The sequence below is a fragment of the Xenopus tropicalis genome, chromosome 4, assembly GCF_000004195.4.
Source record: "Xenopus tropicalis strain Nigerian chromosome 4, UCB_Xtro_10.0, whole genome shotgun sequence".
NCBI classification, from domain to species: Eukaryota; Metazoa; Chordata; class Amphibia; order Anura; family Pipidae; genus Xenopus; species Xenopus tropicalis.
In genome coordinates this window covers 22,643,893-22,668,012 of record NC_030680.2, presented here as the reverse complement: position 1 = coordinate 22,668,012, position 24,120 = coordinate 22,643,893, and the positions used below count along the sequence as shown (strand labels likewise).

Sequence of the window (24,120 nt, the reverse complement as noted above, 5' to 3'; positions counted from 1 at the left end):
CTACAGATGCAAGAGAATTCACCAATGAGAATCTTGTTTCCATCCTATCAATCAACACCAGAAGGGAGACCATACTGCTCTAGTAGATTTGTGATAGATGTAAGCTTCCAGCTCCATATTCATTCCTTTGCATTGTAATGAAACTGCTTATCTTGGAGAACTGGGACAAAGTGACATTAATCAATATTGTTTAATGAATACAAACCTGATACCGTTGCACTATTGGGCCCCATCATAACATGTTACATATGTTGGGATTTGTAGCCCAGCAACGGCTATGTAAGAGTCAATCAGCAACAGCATTTAGATCCCCTTTATGTTACCAAAAAAAAAAAAAATAAGTGTATTCTATTAGTCTTTAGATCTTTTAGTGCTTTAGAAACGCACCAAACTAACAATGATATTTGTTTTGTACAAGCATGAATGGCCGGGACACACCTGTGGTTCTAGGATCTACCTTCCACCCACACAGTTTCCTTTTCTTATGGAACTAGCCACACACAGTTTCTGTTAGCACCAAGCCACATGCATGTTCCTGTAGTGTTGGGATATAAGTAGTCTAGACTAGACATAATACTATACATGGCAGACCCTGTAGAAATGAATGTCAGTAGCTCCTGATCTAGGCCAGAAGTAGGGGTAGGCAGGGGGTAGATGGGGGGGGGGGGGTTGCTGTATATCTAGGCCCATCTTGTGCTGGGGAATTCCTTTTATACCCTGAACAGACACAGTGATCTAGATTTGGGGCCCAAGAAAAGTTGGGATTTCCTGTGGAGTTGGTAGAGTTTGCCATTGTATGGGGGGAGTATTTGTATGTAATGCCATATGTCATATTGGAAGATGGTCTAATTATTTTTATATTTGGGGCTTCATTCTACTTAGCTGGCAGATAGTGGGATAATAACCTGCCCCCCCCCCCCCCCAGAGGGCCCTGACAGCTACATATGGCCATATGTGCAAATTTAGGCTGATCCGATCTTTGGCTCTCAGGTCAATTATTTAATATTAGAGGCCCCTGCAGGTCTATTGGGAGAGCAGCACATAAATACATGGATGCAGTCCTTTTCTAATGGGATTTTCAAACCTGCCGGTAGATACAGTATGTGCCCACTTTTTGGTCAGATATCTGTCAGGCAGGCCATCTAGAAGGGCAGAGAAGCAGCTGACTAGGTCAGAAGGAATGGAATTGGCACCTTAAATCTGCCCCTGTACGGCCAGCTTAAGTAGGAATGGATTGCATAATTTCTTATGGTAGCTCTGCCCTGCTGCCTCCATTTCTGCCTTTACCCCAAATCATGTACAAGATCATTAAACAACTGTAAATGAATTTTCTAGGAAAGCAGAGAAATTAAATTAGAGCCCTATAAATGGTAATTTATTTAATTATATTACATTTCCGACTTTTCACATCCCACTGCATTTGTGCCATCGCTGAATCAAAATCTGGGACATTTTTTGTTTCTCCCCAATCGGCACACAAAAGCCAGGCCCAAACACACAGGGGCGCCCCTTTAAAGCCCCCTAAATATGCCTGCTTTCCAGTGAGCTCCATCTCTGCTCTAATCAGAAACAAATATATTGCAGATGATGGTAGAAAGACCTGTATATAAGGCTTTTGTTTGCTTTGTGGGCGTCATGTGTTTGTGTATTTCTTTCCAGGACATAAATTGGGACTACGTGCTGGTCTGCAAACCCACATCCAGTGACAGCCCTGAAGAACAGAAGAGACAACATTACATTTCTGTTCTACTTAAGAAAGGCTTTAAGACCAAGGTCAGAAGAGTACTCTCATGGGAAGCATTTCCCTGGGCATAGACTGAAAGTGCAGTGCAAGTCCCTGCATTGTAACCGCTGGGCACTCTTTACTGTGCACCTTGCTCCACACTTGGTGGGGATGTACCATAAACTTACAGCCACATATTAGTCCTAGCTTTTAGTGCCCTCTGTTCATTGGTGGAATTACATTGGGCCTTTCCAGGCAGTTTTCTGAGGCCAATAGTTAAAAGGGGGTCTAGCATCATTATAGGGGGCAGGACTGCAGTGGGTCCGGGTGGAACAGGAAGGTCAGGGGCAGAGCCTGGCACAAGGACCTACCTCAGACTAATGGCATTGCTAGCATAAAGTGAACCTATGAAAGAAATGTATTCTTCCTGTGTAGCGCTGTCCATCTCCAACTGGAGACCAATGGGGCAAAGAATTTTTATGGCCCTCAGCCTGACAAGTACATGCAGTAGCACTTAAAGTGGCCATACATGGGCCGATTGCATTGGCCGATATCAGTCCCTTGGACTGATTCAGCAGCTTATCGGCCCATGTAGGGGCAGGAACGAGGGGCATGCCCAACCGATATCTGGCCTGAAATTGGTCAGATATTGATTGGGCAGGTTAAAAGATTTAGTCGGATCGGGAACCGCATTGGATCTTTGCGGTCCCCGAACCGATTGCCACCATTAAAGTTTGTCCCAGGGCCAAACGATCGAATTAGCCTACATTTTCCCCGATATCGCCCACCCGTAGGTGGAGATATCGGGAGAAGATCCGCTCGCTAGGCGAGGATCTTCACGTGTATGGGCATGCCAATCACATAGGGGCAAACTTTGGAGTGTTTGTCTGTGTCGCTGCCCAAATGTTACTTGGAGGGGTTTCAGATAGACTTTTACTTTATATATCATCACATCAGCATTTCATTATATTTTTTACTGTTTTCCTTAAGGTCAAAATGGTGCCATGGTAATAATTTGCATTGGGCACATAATGGGTTTCCTTTCCCTTAAAATGGTGGCTTTCATAATTGGTGGTTTCAGTCCCCCACCCCATGGCTCACTATGTGGAACTAACATGGTTGTATATTTTATGTGGGGTTACATATCAGTTATACCCCTAACCCCCAACATCTGATTCCTGGAGTATCAGCAGCACTTGAAATGCTTCTATTATGGAACAACAAGGCCGACATCATCTCTCTTTTGGATCTAACAACATTTCTTTCTTTTACCTTGTTCCACAGAAAGTCCGGGATGGAAAGGTAACGTTTTATGGTGTCCGGGCCCCTACAGATATCTTCCACAAATATGTCCGGCTACTGCATAACCCAGATAAGGGCCACACATCCATTGAAAGCCCAGTTTCTCCAACAAGCAGGTGAGTCTAACGGCCATTTTGCAAGTTTGGTTCCGTTAATAATATCCACATTTGCGGTGAGCCCCACAGAATCACAGAGATAAATGTAACGGTCAAATGATTTGGACACAACAGGTCCAGTTGTATTTACTTTTATTAAAGAAATGAAAAACATTATCCGCCAAGTGTCAATTTTACACATGAAGTTTTGTGGCTGATATTATGTTTGAAGGGTATGCAGACTATTAAAATCTCACCTCTTTATAATTTACAGGATTCGAATTGTACATTTCATTCTTCACAATACTGCCATTCTATTCAGAGGAAAGGAAGGTACTGTAGCCAACACATTATATGATTATGGTTGTGTCTGATAACTCTGATTTACTAATGATCAAATTATTACTGAATGCAAAAGTTTTCTATTAGATCAAATACTGTCACCTCCACAAATAACCTGATAATATATGAACGTAAGTACGACTGCAAAGCCCTAAAGTGGGCAAAGAGCTGTGAATACATTGATGCTATATACAAAGGCACTCGTACATACAAGCTCCTTAGCAAGTTACAGCAAGCTGCAAGGTGCATGGTCAGACTGGGCAGGTAGGGCACAAGGAAAAATCCCGGTGGGCCCCACCGGCCCAGAACCGATCCCGACTGGGCACTCCGGGGCCTGCAGTTCCCCCTCTCCCAACACACCTAAGTATGCGGGGGCCGTGGGTGTGTGGGAACAATGGCAGGGGTCCCTTGGGGGGTTCAGGGGGCCCGCACACCTAGTCGGACCCTGCCAAAGTACCAGCTGAGTCTCTGCTGATAAACTGTGCACAACACCACACATGAGCACATGGGAACCCTGGAATTAACAGCAGCTCTACGGTTTCTTCAGTAGGTTGTGTCCATAGCCACATTGGAATTGCAGCAAATGACTCAGACACTTATTATTGAAGCAATGTGCCAGAACGGAATGCACTTGCGCACAGTTGCAGTGAGAAAAATGTGCTCTGCAAACTAGATACCTGCTGGAATTCTGGGGAGAATGCTGCATTGTGGGTAATGCTAATGCAAGTGCAGTGTGCAGAAGCAACAACAGATGCAAAGTTATTGCTCAAAATCCACCATAAATGTGTGCCTACAATTGACATATTTCGTATCCTGAGCTTAATGTACCAAACTAAAGGTTCAGCATCTCTATAACAATAATGCCTTCAATAAGGCCTTCAAAGTGGTCAGAGTGGGTCACCATCTTGGATTCTGTTATGAGTGTCAGTGGCACTGCACGTGCTTAGTGCGCTCTGGGCAGCTGTTGGGAAGCTAAGCATAGGGGTTGCAAAAAAAGAGTTTCTCGTGGTACAGGAGCTGAGGCTACAGGCTGATTATTATAATCTGATGCTAATTGCAGTTGTTTCAGAGTTGCCATTTACTGAAAATCTAAATTATTTACAAATTAGCCGTATATAGTGATATTTATATTCTATATATACAGTGAGTCAGTCCCTAAGCTCAGGTAAATGACAGCAGCACAGAGCATATGCTGGGAATCAGCAGAAAAGAAGACAGGGGCTACTGGGGGCATCTTTGGGGCACAGATCTGCCCTGGTAATGGGCCGTGGTTGCCTTGGGCTGGTACAGAAGCCCAATACATAACATTTAGAATTTCTACCCTACTTTGTAAATATGGTTCATATGGTGTGAGTCGTGTAGAAGATTCAAACCGCAACGGGTGCCCTAAGGCTGATGCCACACGTGGCGTTTTTACGCTGCATATTTTCTCAGCCTAAAAACGCCACACAAGCCACATAGCCCCTGACTATGCCGTTTTTCAGCCTAGTACTGGTGACGTAACAAATCCCGTTTCCATGGTGCAAATAGTGCGAAATAGTAAAAAACGCTGCGTATTTCCGCTAGGTCTGGCAGCTGCTTTTGTGTATACATAGGAATAGCTTGCTTTGCAAATACTGGCGTATTTCGGCCAACACTTGAAAAATCCGTGCTAAGGCGTTTTTTAGCGTATTTACGCATTGTGTGGTTTGCCTCGAATCTTTTCAAGTTATTTCTATGGATGATGATATCGGGCGTTTTTCAGCCGCTGAGAGAATTAGAAAATACGCAGCGTAAAAACGCCACGTGTGGCATCAGCCTAAAAGATGTTCTTCCCAGGGCACGTGTGTGTCTGCTCACCCTGACAACTGTGTGTTTCTGAACAGCATTTTAATTGACACTTCGCTGTTGCATTAGTAACTAAGCATAGGCGGATTTTCAATAAGGCTAGGGGAGGCTAAGCCTCCCCAAACCTGCTCTGGCACCCTAAAAATAAAAAAATAAAATTAAAAAACCTGGCTCTGTTTCTGGGCTGTGCTGCAAATCTTCTCCTGTCCCTGCAAGCTCCGGGTTCTGCTCTAATCAGCTGTGCTCTGATTGGATCTTTCTTCTTGTATATTCTCCAATCAGAGCACAGCTTTCTTGACAGACAGTAAAATTGACCAATCAAGACACAGATGCAGACAGGGATCGGGAAATTTTGCAAACTGCAGAAATGAAGACTTAAAAAAGAAGAATCTGCAGACTGTAAGTTTACCCATGAACCAGCTTTGAACTTTGCTGCAGTTTTCATCCCACAGGTACTATACACAGGTACTATACACAGGCACTATACTGTATATGTTCTAAAGGCTGACCCACTAGCTGGAATTAAATTGTTTTTTGTCATCTGACATTTATAATATCCCTATCCCCTACCCTAACAGATGGAGGGTAAGTTAATTTTCCCCCCTGACAAAGCTCATTGTGTGTTTATATATTTGTTATGGTTTTTTGCACATTCTATTTTTTTTTTTACTTTTGTCATTGTTTTTTTCATTTATAGTAAGTTACAGTGGGGCCAATGCTGTGTATCCGTGCCAGTGTTATAGTGCCAGGGCCTGAATATCTGCCATCAGTACCCACTGCTTCTCACTGTATATAATGTGCTGGTTCTGTATATAAAGACTGGGTCTCGCTGTATATAACGTGCCTGGGATGTCAGTACCTGCTGCCTCACTTTCTATAAAGCTAACTTAAACACATCTAATGGGGAGGTTCACTTTTAAGTTAACATGTAGTATGTTATAGAATGGCCTATGCCTAGCAACTTTGCAATTGGTCTTCCTAGTTAATTTTATATAGTTTTTGAATAATTTGCCTTTTGCTTCTGCCTCTTTCCAGCTTTCAAATGAGGGTCACTGACCAAAAAGTATTGCTCTGTGAGGCTACAGTTTTATTTTTCCATGCAGGCCCCTTAACTATTCATATTCCCATCTCTTGTTTAAACCACTACCTGGTATATAAGACCCTAGCAACCAGATAGCTGCTGAAATACCAAATGGAGAGCTGCTGAACAAAAAGCTAAATAACCGAAAAACCATTAAAAATAAAAGAGGACCAATTGCAAATTGTCTCAGAATATCAGTGTCTACATCATATTAAAAGTTAATTTAAAGGTGAACTACCCCTTTAACCTAACTGAACACAAATGTATAGAGAACCCCTAACAGAAGTGCACGTATGAATGCTTTTACATCCTAAGCATTTTAGGGTTAAAAAAATCCCCCCCACCCGCACTTTTGCACAGTATCCCTGGGAGTCAGTGGGAACGGCAAGAGGTAGTTGGGAGGTTAATTTTTTACACCAGCAGTGAATCCACTAAGTGTCACATTAGCTGTAGGTCAGTCTGTGTATGGGCCATCTTTAGCCTCCCCAAACAAAAAAGTCACCCTCCGCCTATGTAACTAAGCCTTTTTTTAATCCTTTCCTTTCATTATGTGTTTTCATCCTTTTCCATAGAAAAACTGCAGGACCTTATCAAAACGCAAGTTTTCGAGGCAGCATTTCCTTTGCACACAGTGAGTTTAAATACACATTAGTGCAATTATTGTGTAACAGTGATAGTAGTAATGGACTTTAACCTGTAATGTTCTTCCCTTCTGCTCAGCGCAAAGATCAAACCAGAGAGGGACTCAAAAAGAAATGGGCACGGTGGCGAGACATCATTTATGTTCAGCCCATAGAGGAAATCAGGTGAGGGCCACAGGGGCGGAGCTTATGGCAATGCTCACAAGGGAGCAAATTAAAGTTTGAGATACTCAGTTAGGGCTGCTTAATTTCTAATCAGGCTACCATGATACTGGAGAATATCATCCTATATATAAGGGCTACACCCTTCTATAGTCACTTTTTATCTACCTCAGAGGGGAACCTATGAATGAAGCTATGAAGTGGTGGGTCACTTTCAAGTTAAATTATAGTTTGTGATAGAATGGCAAATTCTCAGCAACTTTTCAGTTGGTCTTCATTTTTTTTTTAATTCTTTAATTATTTTCCTTCATCTTATGGTTCTTTCAAGCTTTCATATGGGGGTCTGTGATGCCCGGCAGCCAAAAACTATTGCCAATTTCATTGGTATTGTAATTTTTTACTTCTTATTTTTCTATTCAGTCCCTCTCCTTTTCATAGTCCAGTCTCTCATTCAAACCACTGCCTGGTTGCTAGGGTAATTTGGACCCTAGCAACCAGATACCTGCTGAAATTCCAAATTGGAAACCTGCTGAACAAAAAAACCTAAATACTTCAGAAACCACAATTAATAAAAAAATGAAGGCCAATTGCAAATTGTCTCAGAATATCACTCTACATCATGCTAAAAGTGAACAATCCCTTTAGATTAATTTTATCATTCAATAAGCTGGTAAGTGTCGCCTTGTTTTATTGGGTGTTTATTATGCCGTTAGATGTTTTTTTTCTGCCCAGGTCTGGGATATTGTAGCAAGTTTGGTTTTGATCTTATGATTCTGATCAGTTATAGGTAGTGCCCTTTATCATTTTGGGTGCGGACGACTGCATTTTATTTGCCTGACTGTAACTGTATTTTCTCTCCACTATATGATAATGCAGGGCGTATTATGGGGAGAAAGTGGCGCTGTATTTTGCCTGGCTCGGCTGGTACACCATCATGCTACTCTACGCTGCTGTGGTCGGACTCATTGTTTTCTTTTATGGATTTGTACATTTTGACAACAGCCAGATAAGGTATGCCATTCCATGTACCAATACAGTACCAATACGGCACCAATACAGTACTAATACAGTACCAATGCAGCACCAATACAGTACCAATACAGTACCAATACAGCACCAATACAGTACCAATACGGTACTAATACAGTACCAATACAGTACCAATACGGTACTAATACAGTACCAATGCAGTACCAATACAGTACCAATACGGTACTAATACAGTACCAATACAGTACCAATACAGCACCAATACAGTACCAATGCAGCACCAATACAGTACCAATACAGAACCAATACAGTACCAATACAGTACCAATACGGTACTAATACAGTACCAATACAGTACCAATACGGTACTAATACAGTACCAATGCAGTACCAATACAGTACTAATACAGTACCAATACGGTACCAATACAGTACCAATACGGCACCAATACAGTACACATGGCCTATTGCCTGTGCAGATGGTGCTACATTATTGGGGCCACTCATATTGATGTGTGGATGCTGAAAGGCAGTAAGTAAGCCCCCAAAACCATAATGCTAATAACCTTCAGGTTGACCCCCCTTTCCATTACTGACAGGCTTACAGGTTGGGAACTGCTGAGATATTCACATTAACTGTACAAGCCGGAACCTGCCTGGCATAGCAGCAATAGCAGCACATACATCCTACACGACTGTTACACGCATACTCCCACTGTGCATGCTGGTGTCTCTCTTGTTCCTCTAACACCACCATTCTATCTCTTGCTCATCTCTATCGCTGTTACATGGCTGCTGAACCTCTGTCTTTTCTATACAGCCAATATCTGTTCAATCAATATCTATGTCTTTCTATTAGATCTTTTTACATAGTATTTCTCTCTATTTCTGTTTTTTTCACCCTATGTATTGAGAAGGGCCCTTGTTAAGATGCCAATACACGGGCCGATTCTAGCTACCGGTATGGGTCCCTTAGACCGATTCGGCAGCTAATCGGCCCATGTATGGGCACTAACGATGGGCCTGTCCAACTGACATCTGGCCTGAAATCGGGCAGATCTCGATCAGGCAGGTTAGAAAATTAGTTGGATTGGGGACCGCATCGGCTCGTTGATGCAGTCCCCAAACCGACGGACACCTATACTCGTTGTTCTAATGCAATCTTTTGGCACATTGGCCAAACGACCAAATTAGTTTGATTGATATCGCCCTCCCATAGTTGGGGATATTGGGAGAAGATCCGCTTGCTTGGTGACCTCGCCAAGCGAGCAGATCTTAGCAGTGCCAGATCTCTAATCCGGGCGCCCCGAGGCCACCCCCATTCTGCGCCCCCCTAACCCCCCCTGTGTGCATGCACAAACACTATACAACCACCCCACGAGCATGCATGTGCTCCCATATGGAGCAGTGGGGAGAGGTCCCAATTGCTCTGTATGGGAGCAAAATTTTGCTGCGGCGGGGTGGCATGCCACCCCTAAGTTTGTGCCGCCCTAGGCTTGGGCCTTTGTGGCCTCGCCACAAATTCGGGCCTGGATCTTAGCGTGTATGGCCACCTTTAGTTCTGTAGAGTGAATAAACTGACACACACACAAGTAAAAATAAATATATAGAGATATTTTGATACTTAGCACTGATCGCTGAGGGACCCAGTCCACATAAACAATGGCTCAGCAGCAATTCCAACAAAACCAGACACCATGGCACTTTGAAGTCCAGGTTGAAGTCAAAGTGCCTCCCCCCAAACCCAGCTTTATATATGTTTACCTCCAAAAAGAATACAAGAAAAGTATACTTCTTATCAGCTAGCACACTATATATGGTAAAATACAGCATTATTGAGTATATCTTAGCAGCTAGCATACTACAGGTATACTGTATATAGCAAAAAGCAGGTGTAACACTTGTTTGGCTTAATAGTGGTATTATTACCAGGCTAGTTTGGACTTAGAGCATGTGTTACATGCAACCCCCTTTCCCAGGATGGGCCTCCGCTATATGGGAGCTATGTCAGGGGCTAGATGGTGTTGTTGAACTACAACTCACACTGGTGTTGTGCAATAGGTTAAAGTAATAGGACGCCAGGAGCTCTTGCAGAATAACTGGATAGTACTTTATTATCCAAGACAAGGGTATTCAGGGTATTTCAATATACTCACTCAGATGTTACACAGATCAGCATGCAGTTATACAATTGATGTAAAGATGGATCAATAGCAGAAGTATGATGCTCCACTGGATATCCCTGACAGGCGCATCGTTGGGATTTGTTCCACCTCTTAACAACCTACCACACCACCCCTTCGTAAACCCAGAAGAATCACACAGACACCAAATTTTGGATGGAAAGGGCCGCAGAACATTTATTAACACTGAAGTTTAATTTAACACGTACCGTAAGCAAATAGCATAACACAAACATATGATAAACATAAACAAACATAACAACATGAAAATAAGATAACATATCATGAACATATGATAACTTGAACGTTTGTATAACAAACAACTGTAACAATCTAATAACTGCGCAACGCCACTAGCGCTGCCAGCTGCCATCCTAGCCCGGGACCACCTACTCCTCAACAAACTCACTTCCTGACACACCTCCTTACCCCTGAGGTGCCAGGCGTGCCAACCACCAATAACCATGCAACCATTGGTTCCCGGACTCAACCACTCCGCCAGCCAAACTATAATACCAACTCACCTGTTAGGGGAGGGAGGGTGGGCGTTTTCCTGCACTGTCTAAAATGGACTGGAAGCGGGAAACACCAACTGCCTATTTATACCCTCGCCTTGCTGCTATTTGAAACCACCAATCCCAAACCAGCTGGGAGTGGCCTACACCCCCCCACGACGCTGTCATGCCCCTGCTTCCCTACGCCCTGCTACGGGTCACCGGTCACTTTCTCATCAAGAGGTTGGGCAGGTAGAACAGCAACAGAGTGATAGGTAGGAAAGCTCACCGGCATAGTCCCATGCTCTTTTGGAGGTTAGGGCAAGGCATATTTGCTAACCTATTTCCCTAGCACTTCTGTGTCCCTACAATAAGGCAATAAAGGCCTAGTAGGAAGACTACTCCTTTGCTATTATCCTTGATGGAGCAAATGGCTGCTCTTTCTATATAATTCTGTCTGAACTCACACCTCCTAGAGGGTGCTATTACATATATTACTATGCTGTCTTTTCCTCATTCACGGGGCCCTGTCCCGACTTAAATTTGGATGGAATTGTGGCTACTGGGCCGGATCTGTACCCAGGCTCAGTTGGGGCTCTGCCTAGGGCACAGCATGCAGCCAAAAGAGGAAGTCACACCCTCCTGCCAGACACTATATCAGCCTGCAGGGGGCGTGTACAACCAGGCTAAACCTATAAGGGATAGCTTTACACTGTAAACTAAGTACAGGGGCTTCTGCCCTATAACACTACAGATAAGGAAAAGTAGGGAAGTAAAGCCATAGGGAACTTAACCCTATGGGTCCCTACACAGGCATTAAACAGTCACATTCCTTGACTTGCTAAAAGCTCTAAGTGCCATCTGTACGGCGTTGTTCTGTTCTCTCTCTCTATCTTCTTCTGTGAATCACCTATTTTCCTTACACCCTATATCAGTGATTGTCAAAATTTTTTAGTTTAACCCCCCATGAAGGTCAAAGGTTTGGTCAGGACCCCACGTAGCTCATAAAATAAGTAAAGATACAGAAACGTATAGGTGTATCAGTCATTCAGTCACAGTTTTAAGAATACCTAGGACAGCAGACAGGGACAATTCTGGCCTCTCTGCTGCCCCGTGGATGCCTTCCTAATGCTGCCCCCCCCCAATGCACATACAGTTTTATGCAGCAAGTCGAGAGGGAGCTGCAACGCTCGTGCAGAGAGCACAATTGCACTTTCTCCTCTTAGAATAACCAAAATATAACCACCAGAATTTTGGCTTTTTGCCGCCCATGGCAACCTGTGGGGCCACGTGAGGCGAGATTTTCAGCTTGCCTCCTTGTGGCAGTGCCTCTACTGTACAATTACAACTTCTAAACATACTCAAGCTCGTTGTTTTTGACCATACTACCTGGCCCTCTGGAGATGTATGGCAAATTTCCATGGGTCAGCTGAAAGGGAGTGAGGAGGAACTGCAGCTCCTCTTCACTTCCTGCTGTTCCAGTCAATTAGACAATGCCCAAACAGTCGAACACCAGAAAAGTGGACGTAAATAGCGCCCCCACCAGCCCAATAAATAGTGACTGCCTATGGCATCTTACAGCAGCCCCCCTGGCATTTGCCATAATCCACAGATTGCCATTCCGGGCCTGGCATCTGATAAAGTACTATAGGATGAATGTATCTGAATGATGTTTCAGTTTCTTTCTATATCATGTTTTATATCACCCTTTTATATGTTCTCTGTGTTGCCCGATACTTGTGCAAAAGTCAACTTATGTCTCTGTGTTGGTACCAGGTTCTCATTGTATTCTCTCTGTTATTAGCCAAGAGATCTGCACAGCCAACAACACACTCATGTGTCCTCTGTGTGATCAGAACTGCCCCTACTGGCCCCTGTCGGATACCTGTACATATGCCAAGGTGAATATACATACATTATATACATCTGTATAGATACATCAAGTATACGTATATGTCTGACCAAGCCTTATCCCTTTATTCTTATTGCCATGACTAACATGGTACCATCCTTTGCAGGTGACACATTTGTTTGACAATGAAGGCACCGTTTTCTTTGCCATGTTCATGGCCGTCTGGGGTAAGTAGATACAGATATGATATTTAATGCAATAATATAGCTGTTTAATTTGCTATAAAATATTATAACTACAGAACAGAGCCAATCATCCTGAGAGACTTATTGTGAAGACACACAGGGCTACTTAGTAGCAGCTACTTGTCACAGCTCCTAAATACCAGAAAAACCCCTGCCGTAGACAATACTGAGAATTGCCTCTGCTAAAACACATGTAGAGACAATTATCAGTAAATGATCAGCATTGTCTATTTTAGTAGCAGTGACAAGTAGCTGCTACTAGTAGCTCTGTGTGTCTTCACCCTTAAGCATGTTACAAAACTTACAAGAGCAACTCTGAACTATGTTCAGCATGAACCAAATGTATAAGGATTGTACAGGTATGGGACCTACAGTGTTATCCAGCATGCTAGGGTTTTACAGCTAAGGGATCTTTCTGTAATTTGGATCTCCATGCCATAAGTCTACTAAAAAATAATTTAAACATAAAATAAACCCAATAGGATTGTTTTGCCTCCAATAAGGATTAATGACATCTTAGTTGGGATCATGTACAATGTGCTTATTTATGATTACAGAGAAAAAAAATTATTTGATTAAAATGTCCATAGGAGTTTGCCCCCCAGTAATTCAGAGCTTTCTGGATAATAGGTTTCCGCATAATGAATCCCAAAGGTTTTCTACCTGTTCTTAATTTAAAAGTCAACAGTTTCTTATTTTTTATTTAAAAAAAGGGGGAAACTTGATTATGGTTTTGTACCTACCATTGCTCCCTCCCCTTAAAATGAGCTACGTTTAATGAGTGTTAATTAACTCTCTGTAATGAGCCTCTTTGCTGCTGCCAGTAGCTTAGGGTTAAGGGATCACTACACTGGGGCTCTAACCAAGAAAGGAAATCCAATTAAATATATTTTCATGCTATCACAATGAAGATTCAATGATGGGATCAAATGATCTGCCATGATAGATAACACTGTGCCCTTGCTCTCCCTTCCCCGCAGCCACTGTTTTCCTGGAGCTGTGGAAAAGAGCGCGTGCAAATACCGTCTCCGGGTGGAACCTCTATAACTGGGACGAAGATGAGGTAATTGGGGAAATTCAGTAAACCCAAAAGCAGATTTTATAGTTCCAAACTGTAAATAAAATTATTATTCCGTGGCCTAAGTAATTTATAATTTCATGTGTGTATGTTTTCGTTGTGTGTATGTTTTTTTCTGTAGGAGGAGCTCGCCTTGGAGCTGATAAATGACCCAGAATGCACCATTAAGAAACATGAACATTCATACTGGCGCTCTATGGCAGTTCTTTTGGGAGCTGCAGTGGTGGTAATGTATTTCTGTTTCATTTAACTGGCCCATTTCCCACATCCATATTCCTGTCCTGGGTGCAACTCACTCCCCATTGCCAATGTATGTTTTCATTTATAAAGCGCCACTTATGTACGCAGCGCTGTACAGTAGAATAAATTAATACAAACAGGGGGTTATTAAGATAATAGATAAATACAAAGTATTACAATAAGCACACATAAATACAAGATACAGTTGCACTAAGAGAAGAGTCAAAGACACAAGAGGATGGAGGTCCCTGCCCCGTGGAGCTTACAATTGAGATGCTGCCAATCTCTGCAAAGGGCAGGAGCACATTTTCAGTATTAATATCTTACTAATGAGGGATTTTTGGTAGCCCATTTTTTGTGGGAAATATTTATTTTTGCACAGTCCTACCACTTTGTGCTCCTCATCACTTCAGCTGCCCGTCCCTGGCTGATGGTTCCTTTGCAGATGAAATTTTTAAACCTGCCTGATCAAAGAACTGACTAGTTGTCCATTACTTCCTTTACCCATTACAGTATATATGTCTTCTTTCCAAATTAGGGCATATGTTTTGCATTAAAATGAATAGGAAATGGCAGTGGTGATATTGTTTATGTCTCCACTTAGAAAACATGTGCCGTCAGCCTTATCTTTTTACCTTTCTGTTGTTTGACCCACTCTCTATGATTCCCATGACAGATAGCAGTTCTGATCGGTATAGCCCAGGCTCTGGTCATATATCGGGTGGTGGTGACTGTGTCCTTCGTGCGTTCATCATGGGAATTCCTACGTGAACATGCCAATACCGCAGCCGTCATGTCAGGGGCAGTTCTGCATTACCTCACTATCGTCATCATGACCAAGGTATAATGTGTGTTTGTCTCTATCTCAAATGTTGTCGGTGTCACAGCCCAGTCAGGAATGGGAATCCATCATTGTGTGTGTTACTAAGTTGTGGCCCATGGAATGTACACAATAGAGCTCTCACTGCCTAACAACACATTAGCCATTTTTTAGTGTATAGTATGGTAGCTTTTATAATACAGTACATAAGAAAAAGGTGCTGGCAAGAGACATACAAATATTCTCTGTTGTACAAGATGCATTACAGTATCAGCCATCTGACTGGTAAACGTTTAACTTGACACCCCAGCAAAAACTATTTGACCCAAATATAGGACCAATATCACCCCCCATCACACCTATGAAGGTTCTTACCGGCACACTCCTGTGTGGTTTCTTGAGTGGTATATCTAAAACTGTGAAGCAGTTTCATTTGTAAAGGTGGCCATACACGCTAAGATCCGCTCGCTTGGGGAGGTTGCCAAGCAAGTGGATCTTCTCCCGAAATCCCCACTTACAGTACGTGTGGACGATATCAGGCTAATTTGGTTGTTTGTCCCTGGGGCCAAACGGTCGCATTAGAACGACAAGTATAGGCATCCGTCGGTTCAGGGACCGCATCAACGTGCCTATCCGACTAATTTTTAAACCTGCCCGATCGAGATCTGACCAATTTCAGTAAGACAGGCCCGTCGTTACTGCCCATACACGGGCAGATAAGCTGCCGAATTGGTCTAAGGAACCGATCTCGGCAGCCAGAATGGGCCTGTGCATGGCCACCTTAAGTCATTTGCAATTACAGTGAAGCTCTCCGTATGTGGCATCTTGCTTCCGCTCATTCACTGTCACTTCCAGAAAGAAAGTTTTGGACCTGTTTCTGTATGTGGGGCTGCCTGCGCAATTTAACCCCTATCATGCACTTAGCAACATTACATAGAGGTGGGACATGAACTACAATGAGCATCACACGCCAAACTTCATCCTGAATGTGCAAGCCAGGGGTGTCAGGAGATGCAAGACATTGGGAGTCCATAATGATTGAACCTTTTTGAGGTGGAACTCTACTGCAAGTCTTCTGTTATATCTTACATTGCTCTCCTCTTTCCTCTTAACAGGTGAATCGGGTTATAGCCGGCTATCTGTGTAACCTGGGTAAGTTATCTGCGTTAGAGACACTTGTCAGGGTCCAGGGACTATTTCAGAGGAGATTCTGGGTATCAGTTATCAAGCTGCCATGCAGTGCAAGGAAGGAAAACAGGCAAGACTGGCACAATACACATGCCTAAGCCTTAGTGCTGGCCTTTGTGTATGAGGTATAAAGTGTGACGTTATAGGCACAAGGGACCCTTGGATGTAACAACTGCTTTTGAGTCCAGGGTTCCATTAATACTCTGTTTCCATAGCAAGTTGTTTTTGTATAACCAATAATAGCATCAAAATGTAAGGGGGCACTTTGGCCCTCCTCCCGGTAAAGTGCCACCTGAGACATGGAATTATAAAATGTCTTGAATTCTACAAATACAACTCTCATTGACTACATGAACTTACCAGCTTTTAGATGGCAGATTTGTATATTCAAGTTTAAGTTTGCACTTAAAGGGACAGTACACACAATGAATAGGACTTTGCTGAACATAGCTTTGCCTATTGTTTTAATTAAGAAATATCTATGGTTTCTGTTATTTCTGGCACTTAACAAGATGAAGGCAGTTTCACTTTAGCCCTTCCTTCTTCTCAGTTCCTTCCTGTATGTTTAACGGTAAATAGGGAGCTCTTGGGGGGGAAATATGGATAAGAACATGGAATATGGATTAGAACAGTCACCTACAAGTTATAAATCAAAAGCAAAGATCTGATTGGTTGCTAGGGGCAACATCACTGGTGATATTTATATCTAATCTTAGTAAACACGCTCCTTGGTACCTTGGGCAATTCCATTGCCCTCTGTAAGTAAATCAAGCTCCTACCAATAAGTCTCTTCATACTCATTAAATTAGCAGTGTTCATTACAAACCTGTCCTTCTTTATCTCTTTGCAGAGAAACCTCGAACATTCACAGAGCGAGAAAACAGTTTCACAACCAAAGTGTTCACATTTCAGTTCGTTACACATTTTTCATCTCTCTTCTACGTGGCTTTCTTTCTGGGACGGTAAGGCCCTTGCCATGTATTTATCACTTACATAGCAGCCTTATAATGAATCTGGACATTCCTGAGTGACATTTTTTTACATTTAGATCTGAACAACATGGCAAAATGTGGTCTATACCACAAAATCTTATTGTGCAACTACACCTAACCGCAAACACGGGTTTTTGGGATACTGCAAATCCATCTCCATGTGCTATAATGTAAAATGTAATTATGGGGCTTATTTTTCATTACTCCAGAGGAACATGCAAGGGCACTAGATAGAATTACATTCAGATTGAGTTGCAGTTCTTTACACTTAGGGGCACATTTATTAAATCAGTTTTTTCCGGGCTTAAAAAATCGATATGGTATAAACTTGGAGTAACCACGATAATTTTTGAAGTTCTAAAATGTCTGAAAATGCTTTTATCGTTCATACGAAAATATTGCAATTGTGTTCCAAAAGTCACTATATTTTTGTGTTCGTTCGTTCGTTATGCCATGAAAACCTTTCTGGCTTTGATGCCTTCCATAGGACTCAATGGGATGACAAATCAAACCTGGCTAAAAGATAGTCCCGATGAAAGTGTAACCAAAGCATTAACGAATTCCAAAATGATCGTATTCTTTGCGCAAAGTATGATTTTTTCGTAGAAATTTAACGAAAATTTACGGAAAACTGATGGAACTTTAACGAAATTTAGAAATACAATAAAATAGAATATGACTTTATCTGAAAATTGTTTAGCAAATGGGCCCCTTGGAGTGCAAAGAGCCACGCTTCAGGGCACAAACCCCAGGACTATGGTCCCGAGGCACAGACCTTCATCCATGCAGTAATAAAACAAGTATCCTGAATACAAAAGTCTAAAAATGATATATGTATGATACCAATGTCTGCCACTTATTTCTGTGTAGGATTAATGGGTACCCGGGAAACTATGTGAGAATCGCGGGGCAGTGGAGGCTTGAGGAGGTAAGTGCAGCACATAATGTTCATATGGAGGCATTAAAGCCTGCTGTGTTTGGCTGACCTTCCTTTCTTTACAGTGCCATCCCAGTGGCTGCATCACAGACCTGTTCATACAGATGTGCGTGATCATGGTCCTCAAACAGACGCTTAGTAACTGCGTGGAATATCTATCCCCGTGAGTACTGGAGGGAAATTATCGTCAAATTATAATATCTGTATCTATGTCTGTTTTCTACCAGGCTTCATACTAGAAGTAGCTCCGAGACACAAGATTATTAGGGATTATTATTATTATTAACATTTATTTATAAAGCGCCAACATATTCCGCAGTGCTGTACAATAAGTGGGTTTCATACATTGGACATACAGAGTAACATATAAAGCAATCAATAACCGATACAAGAGGTGAAGAGGGCCCTGCCCAAAAGAGCTTACAATCTACAAGGAGTAACATATAAAGCAATCAATAACCGATACAAGAGGTGAAGAGAGCCCTGCCCAAAAGAGCTTACAATCTACAAGGAGTAACATATAAAGCAATCAATAACCGATACAAGAGGTGAAGAGAGCCCTGCCCAAAAGAGCTTACAATCTACAAGGGATGCTCTTTGGCCGAATACCAAATCCTCCACAAAAGATTTGTCCAAATCCTGATTTGTATATTCAGATTTGAGAAAAATTAAAAACATTACAGGGCTTATTTGTGAACGCAAATGCAAAATAAAGTCCATAATCAGCCATTTTTTTTGCACTTGCTTATGCTGAATAGCCACAGGCCTCTGCATGCTGTTTCGGAGCACAAAGGCCTATGGTTCCCTTTATTAAAACAGCACTAACTGCATTGGTCAGTGCTTTATTAGTGGAGGGAAGGTGGGGGGATACACCCCATACATGATCTGTGAAGATAAAATTGTTGCATTTAGATTTCAGGAAGTCCAGCACTCAGTTTTCCCTAGCAGTGATCTATCCAGCCGCCATCTTTAATGATACAACTCACACAAATTAGCACAGGGGAAGTGGATTTTGAAAGGCTTTGTCACTTTTCAGCTTGATTAATTGGGGTATTCTGAAATATAATACTAGGAACTGTCACTTTCTCCCCATTTTACTCAACGAGCCATTTGCTCAGGCCAAAGACAGGTGTGTTTTGTGCACAATCCATTAGTGAGCTTTAGGCACAGTTTTCCCATCATTACATAAGTTCCTTTGTCCCCCATATCTGTTTCCAGTGTAATATAATAAAGCCACTATGACACAATCATCTCTGTATGTAACATAACAGCAAGATGCCTGACATAGTGCTGCATTCTCATTGGTGCATTCCATTGCATCTATAATTAGGTTTGTGTTTAATAGAATTCTCATTGGTGAATTGTTTTCCATGTATAATTACATTTTTTGTCTTATAGTGAACATGGGGATGCAGTGGGACATATTTATGGTTAGGTTTAGTGCACCTTTTGGGCACTGTATAGGGCAGGGATCCCCAACCAGTGGCTCAAAGCAACATGTTGCTCCCCAACCCCTTGGATGTTGCTCTCAGTGGCCTCAAAGCAGCTGCTTATTTTTGAATTCCTGACTTGGGGGCAAGTTTTGGTTCAATGAAAACAAGATTTACTACAATAAAGCCCCCTGTAAGCTGATAGTGTGCATAGAGGCTCCTAATAGCCAATCTTAGCCCTTATTTGGCACCTCCATGAACTTTTATGGTGCTTGTGTTGCTCTCCAAGTCTTTTTACATTTGACTGTTGCTCATGAGTAAGAAAGGTTGGGGACCCCTGGTATAGAAATAAGGGGGGATGAACATTTTTGACTATCCTATGCTCCAGAGTAACAGGAGATAACAGGGCTTATTTAGGTAGCATAAGGCAGGGTGCAGTGTGCAAAAGAACATGCACAAACTACCATGTTCTTTTGCACTTTATACCCTGTGTTGCCCTTATGTCCTTGTATTCCAGTTGAGGAAAGTGCTGCCTGCATTCTTCAGCGGTTCTGATACGTTCTGTTCCTACTATTCACACCCTAAAGGTACTTTAGCTACAAATGGCGCCTTATGAAGGATCGGAGATGCAGGGTGCATGGGGAGGATGGATCTGAAGACTCCGCAGCAGAGTGTTGGAGGACCAACTACAGGCTGGGTGCTGTTCATGTCTTCAGCCTGTTTGATGAATTCCTTGAAATGGGTGAGGTGCACCAAAGTGTTGTATCCATTCATATTCTTCATATAACTTCTTTTCATTAATTTGGCAAATATACATTGCAATTATTTTATATTGGTCTTCTGTTAACTCTACTTCTTCCTCTCTTCGTCCTCAGTGATCCAGTATAGCTTTACTACAATCTTCGTGGCTGCTTTCCCTCTGGCACCGGTTCTTGCCTTTTTAAACAATGTACTAGAGATACGACTGGACGCCATCAAAATGACATGTTTGCAACGCCGTTTTGTGCCGAGAAAAGCAAATGACATAGGTAATAACTTACTTTACATTAAGCCAGTCTCAGAGGGGCCCACTTCCAAACAGAATCTGCTTCCCCTCGGTCATCACCACCAGGGCTTCTAGCTTCTTCTAGGTGCATCCCCCACTGTCAAGAAGGAGTGGTACAGTCTTCAACATAGCAGGGGGAAAGAGAATGTATAAATGAAAAGGAAAAAAGTTAACTGGGGAGTTGACTGTTTCCAACGTGCAACTCTATTCGTACTGCTCTTACCTGTCACATTGTTCTTTTCCCAGGTATCTGGCTGCAGGTTCTGGAGGCAGTTGGGGTTCTTGCTGTCATTACCAATGGTTTGGTCATTGCTGTCACATCTGACTTCATCCCCAGGCTCATATACCTCTATGTTTATGGACCTTGTGCCAATGGAAACACAGAAGGAATAAAGTAAGGCATCTAAGATGAAATCCAATAAAAGTCAGTGAGGGTCATATATAAAGTTTGCGCAGAGACAATGGTTGTTTTGGCTCAGGGTTTCCCCTAAACCCTTATGTTTTGCACTGCTGTGTCCGTCTTTCCTTTTTTATTTTGCTAATCGCAGTGAAAAAATCACGCACAAAACTTCACAAATGATATTGTGGTTTGTCTGAGCAGGGCCTCTTTGCGTGTTTATTGTGCCCAATTATAGCGCCAGTTTTCACAAATAAGTTTGCAGTTTGTGAAATCAATTTAGCCCTGCACCATGTAAATATATATATTAACACAGACAGGGCAAATATGTACACTGTGTGAATAATTCTGCACTGTGCCAATTGTATAGATGACCCCCTGGTGGTGGAGCGAGAGAGAACAGATATATAACAATAACAATAAGCAGCGCTGTTACCGCTCATACACAATATTAGGGGGTAGGTGTAGGGATTAATCTGTTATGTGTTCTCTTTCTCCGCCTCAGCTGTCTTTCGGGATACGTTGATTCCAGTTTGTCTGTATTCTACACAAAAGATTTTGAGGATCTGACGCAGGTCTCGCGGTCTCTGTACACGAATGTGACAGAGTGCAGGTAATTGTGTGTTTGTGTTGAGCCCAAGCAGATCAGATATGTAATAACATTCATGGGGATTGGCTAGATATAGATCAGTGTCTCTGCAGACACATCTATCCTTCTGAAGTGACTTTTCTGTCATCATCGCCCTCTGGGACATATATAGAAACGTATCTGTCTTTCCCCGCTACGACTTGTACATGTACATGTATACCAGCCTGACCCTTCCTCACAAACAGCTTTCTACCTTCACTACCTGTGATGCCCACACAGTCATTCTTTGCTAAAATATTCATCCCTCTATCCTCCCACAGTGTATCTACTGAGATCCAATTAGTGCTCCTCCAAGGACAGTTATTAAGTTCTCTGATTGGGTAGGAAACTAGGCCCAAACCATTATCTTCCAATGGTCTGACAAAAATAACAGAGGGGTTAGTATTAAGTGGGTAAAACTCAATTAGGGTGATATAAGAGCTACAATGGGCCACACACACTTCTTCCTGGAAATAAGAGCCACATTGTTTGAAGGAATAGTTCAGTGTAAAAATCTGGGTAAATAGATCAACTGCCAACTGTACCAAACATCCATATTACTTATGTAACCTGTTTTATTAAGTGTTGTATTTTATTTTATTTACAGTTACAAATAAAGAAAAAAAACCTTTAAAAAAAAATAGATCAACTGCGCAAAATAAAATATATTTCTAATTTAGTTAGTTAGGCAAAAATGTAATCTATAGTGAGTGGATATCTAACATAATGATCAGAACACAACTTCCTCCTTGTCTAAGCAAACTAACCAAACAGTCATGTCCCATATGGTACCCCCCTCAAGTCACTGATTGGTTACTGACTGCTAACAGCTTAGACAGCTGTAAAGGAGGAAGTAGTGTTCTGGCCATTGTGTTAGACATCTGCTCACTCCAGCCTTTATAGATTACATTTTTGCCTAACTTTCTATTTTTCCCAGTTTCATTTTTACACTGAACTATTCCTTCCAGACCTTTAGACATGTATGGCCAAGCAGGTTTGCTCATCTTAACTAGGAGCACACGGTGACATCTTTGAGTTGTAATTACTAACCTTGAATTTATTTCCTTCTACCTTTAACAGCCCAGTTATTTGTACCTGTCTATCCTTTCCATTGACTGTTTGGACATTTGCACCCCAAACTTCCCACTAGACTAATGTTTGCCTCCTTTCTGCAGGTACCGAGACTATCGCTCTGCAGCCGATTACAGCTTTTCAACACAGTTTTGGCACATTTTCGCTGCCAGACTTGGTTTTCTCATTGTGTTTGAGGTGAGGAATCTATGTGCAGTGTTTGTCTGTATTGCTTGTCCTTCTCTAGGATTGCGCTATAGAATAAAAGGCATTTCGTTTCCCTTAATAATGTTTTCTCTTCTATCAGCACGTGGCCGTATGTATAAAATTTGTCGCCGCCTTGTTTGTGCCAGACATCCCTCAGCGAGTGGAAAACTATAACCTTGACATGAAAAAGCAACACCTGCTGGAGGAGCTCAGGTATAAAGCACACACCTGTGTAACTTATACTCCTAATATGTCCTACTCATCCCCTCACTAGTTACATGCAGCAGCATTGCTCCATTCCACTTATACCTGGGGCAGTCTCATAGTAGCACAGTAGATGATAAAAAAAAAAGCCAACCATCAAATTCATGCTTTTTGACTAAGTGAAATTTAGCCTTTATTGAGGATGGGGAATAAAACCCAAGGGAAAATAATTTTAGTCCTGACTCCTGAGTGGGAAATCAGTCCCTGCATCAATTTAATTTCACTAGGGCATTTTTCCAACTTCTAAAAAGGCATCCAACCCTTATTCTAATATACAGTATCTGCCAACATAACTGCATTAGTCACTGCTGTATCCATGGGGGGGGGGGGGGCGGCACATAGGTACCCCCTCTCCTGCCCCCTATCTGCCATCTAACTTGCATGTTACACGAACACACAAGTTAAGGTGGCGACACACGTGGCGATCTGACGATGTTTTGTGCGACCATCTGTCGCACGAAACATCGTCAGATCCGTCACACACCGTTCAGGGCTGAAACAGCAGATAAGGAGGTAGAAACAATAGGATTTCTACCTCCTTCTGCCGATTCAGCCCTGACGGCAGATTTTGGTCAGGCACCTTCTATGGCGCCCGATCAAAATTTTCTAACCTGGCCAATCGGCGAGTCGACCGATTTCAGCAGCTTCCTGCGATATCGGTCGACTCGCCGACATGCCATACACGCACCAAATATCGTACGAAACGAGGTTTCGTACGATATTATCGGTGCATGTATGGCCAGCTTTAGGGGAATGGCAGGAATATTGACACAATTCATCAGGCTACTTGCATCCAAACACACTCTTGGGCTTCCATTTAGTTGCCAATGCGTCAGTCCTGCTTCTTCTGATTGCTACTCATGCTGGGGAATCCTTGTGCTACCAT

The 24,120-nt window shown here is 42.4% G+C and overlaps 1 protein-coding gene across 1 annotated transcript; it reads left to right on the top strand.

The window, feature by feature from the left end:
* The first annotated feature begins 1,620 nt into the window (after positions 1 to 1,620).
* Positions 1,621 to 23,391, top strand: LOC101732542 (anoctamin-9-like). The gene is made up of 21 exons (XM_031900534.1): positions 1,621 to 1,773; positions 3,008 to 3,141; positions 3,395 to 3,453; positions 6,943 to 7,001; positions 7,091 to 7,176; positions 8,050 to 8,184; positions 12,645 to 12,741; positions 12,859 to 12,919; positions 13,918 to 14,000; positions 14,137 to 14,241; positions 14,932 to 15,096; positions 16,191 to 16,227; positions 17,114 to 17,225; positions 18,126 to 18,183; positions 18,258 to 18,355; positions 20,210 to 20,364; positions 20,498 to 20,650; positions 20,914 to 21,061; positions 21,570 to 21,677; positions 22,868 to 22,961; positions 23,071 to 23,391. Exons 1-21 carry the CDS (start codon positions 1,636 to 1,638, stop codon positions 23,242 to 23,244), a joined length of 2,259 nt encoding a protein of 752 aa, XP_031756394.1. The 5' UTR covers positions 1,621 to 1,635; the 3' UTR covers positions 23,245 to 23,391.
* Positions 23,392 to 24,120: the final 729 nt, after the last annotated feature.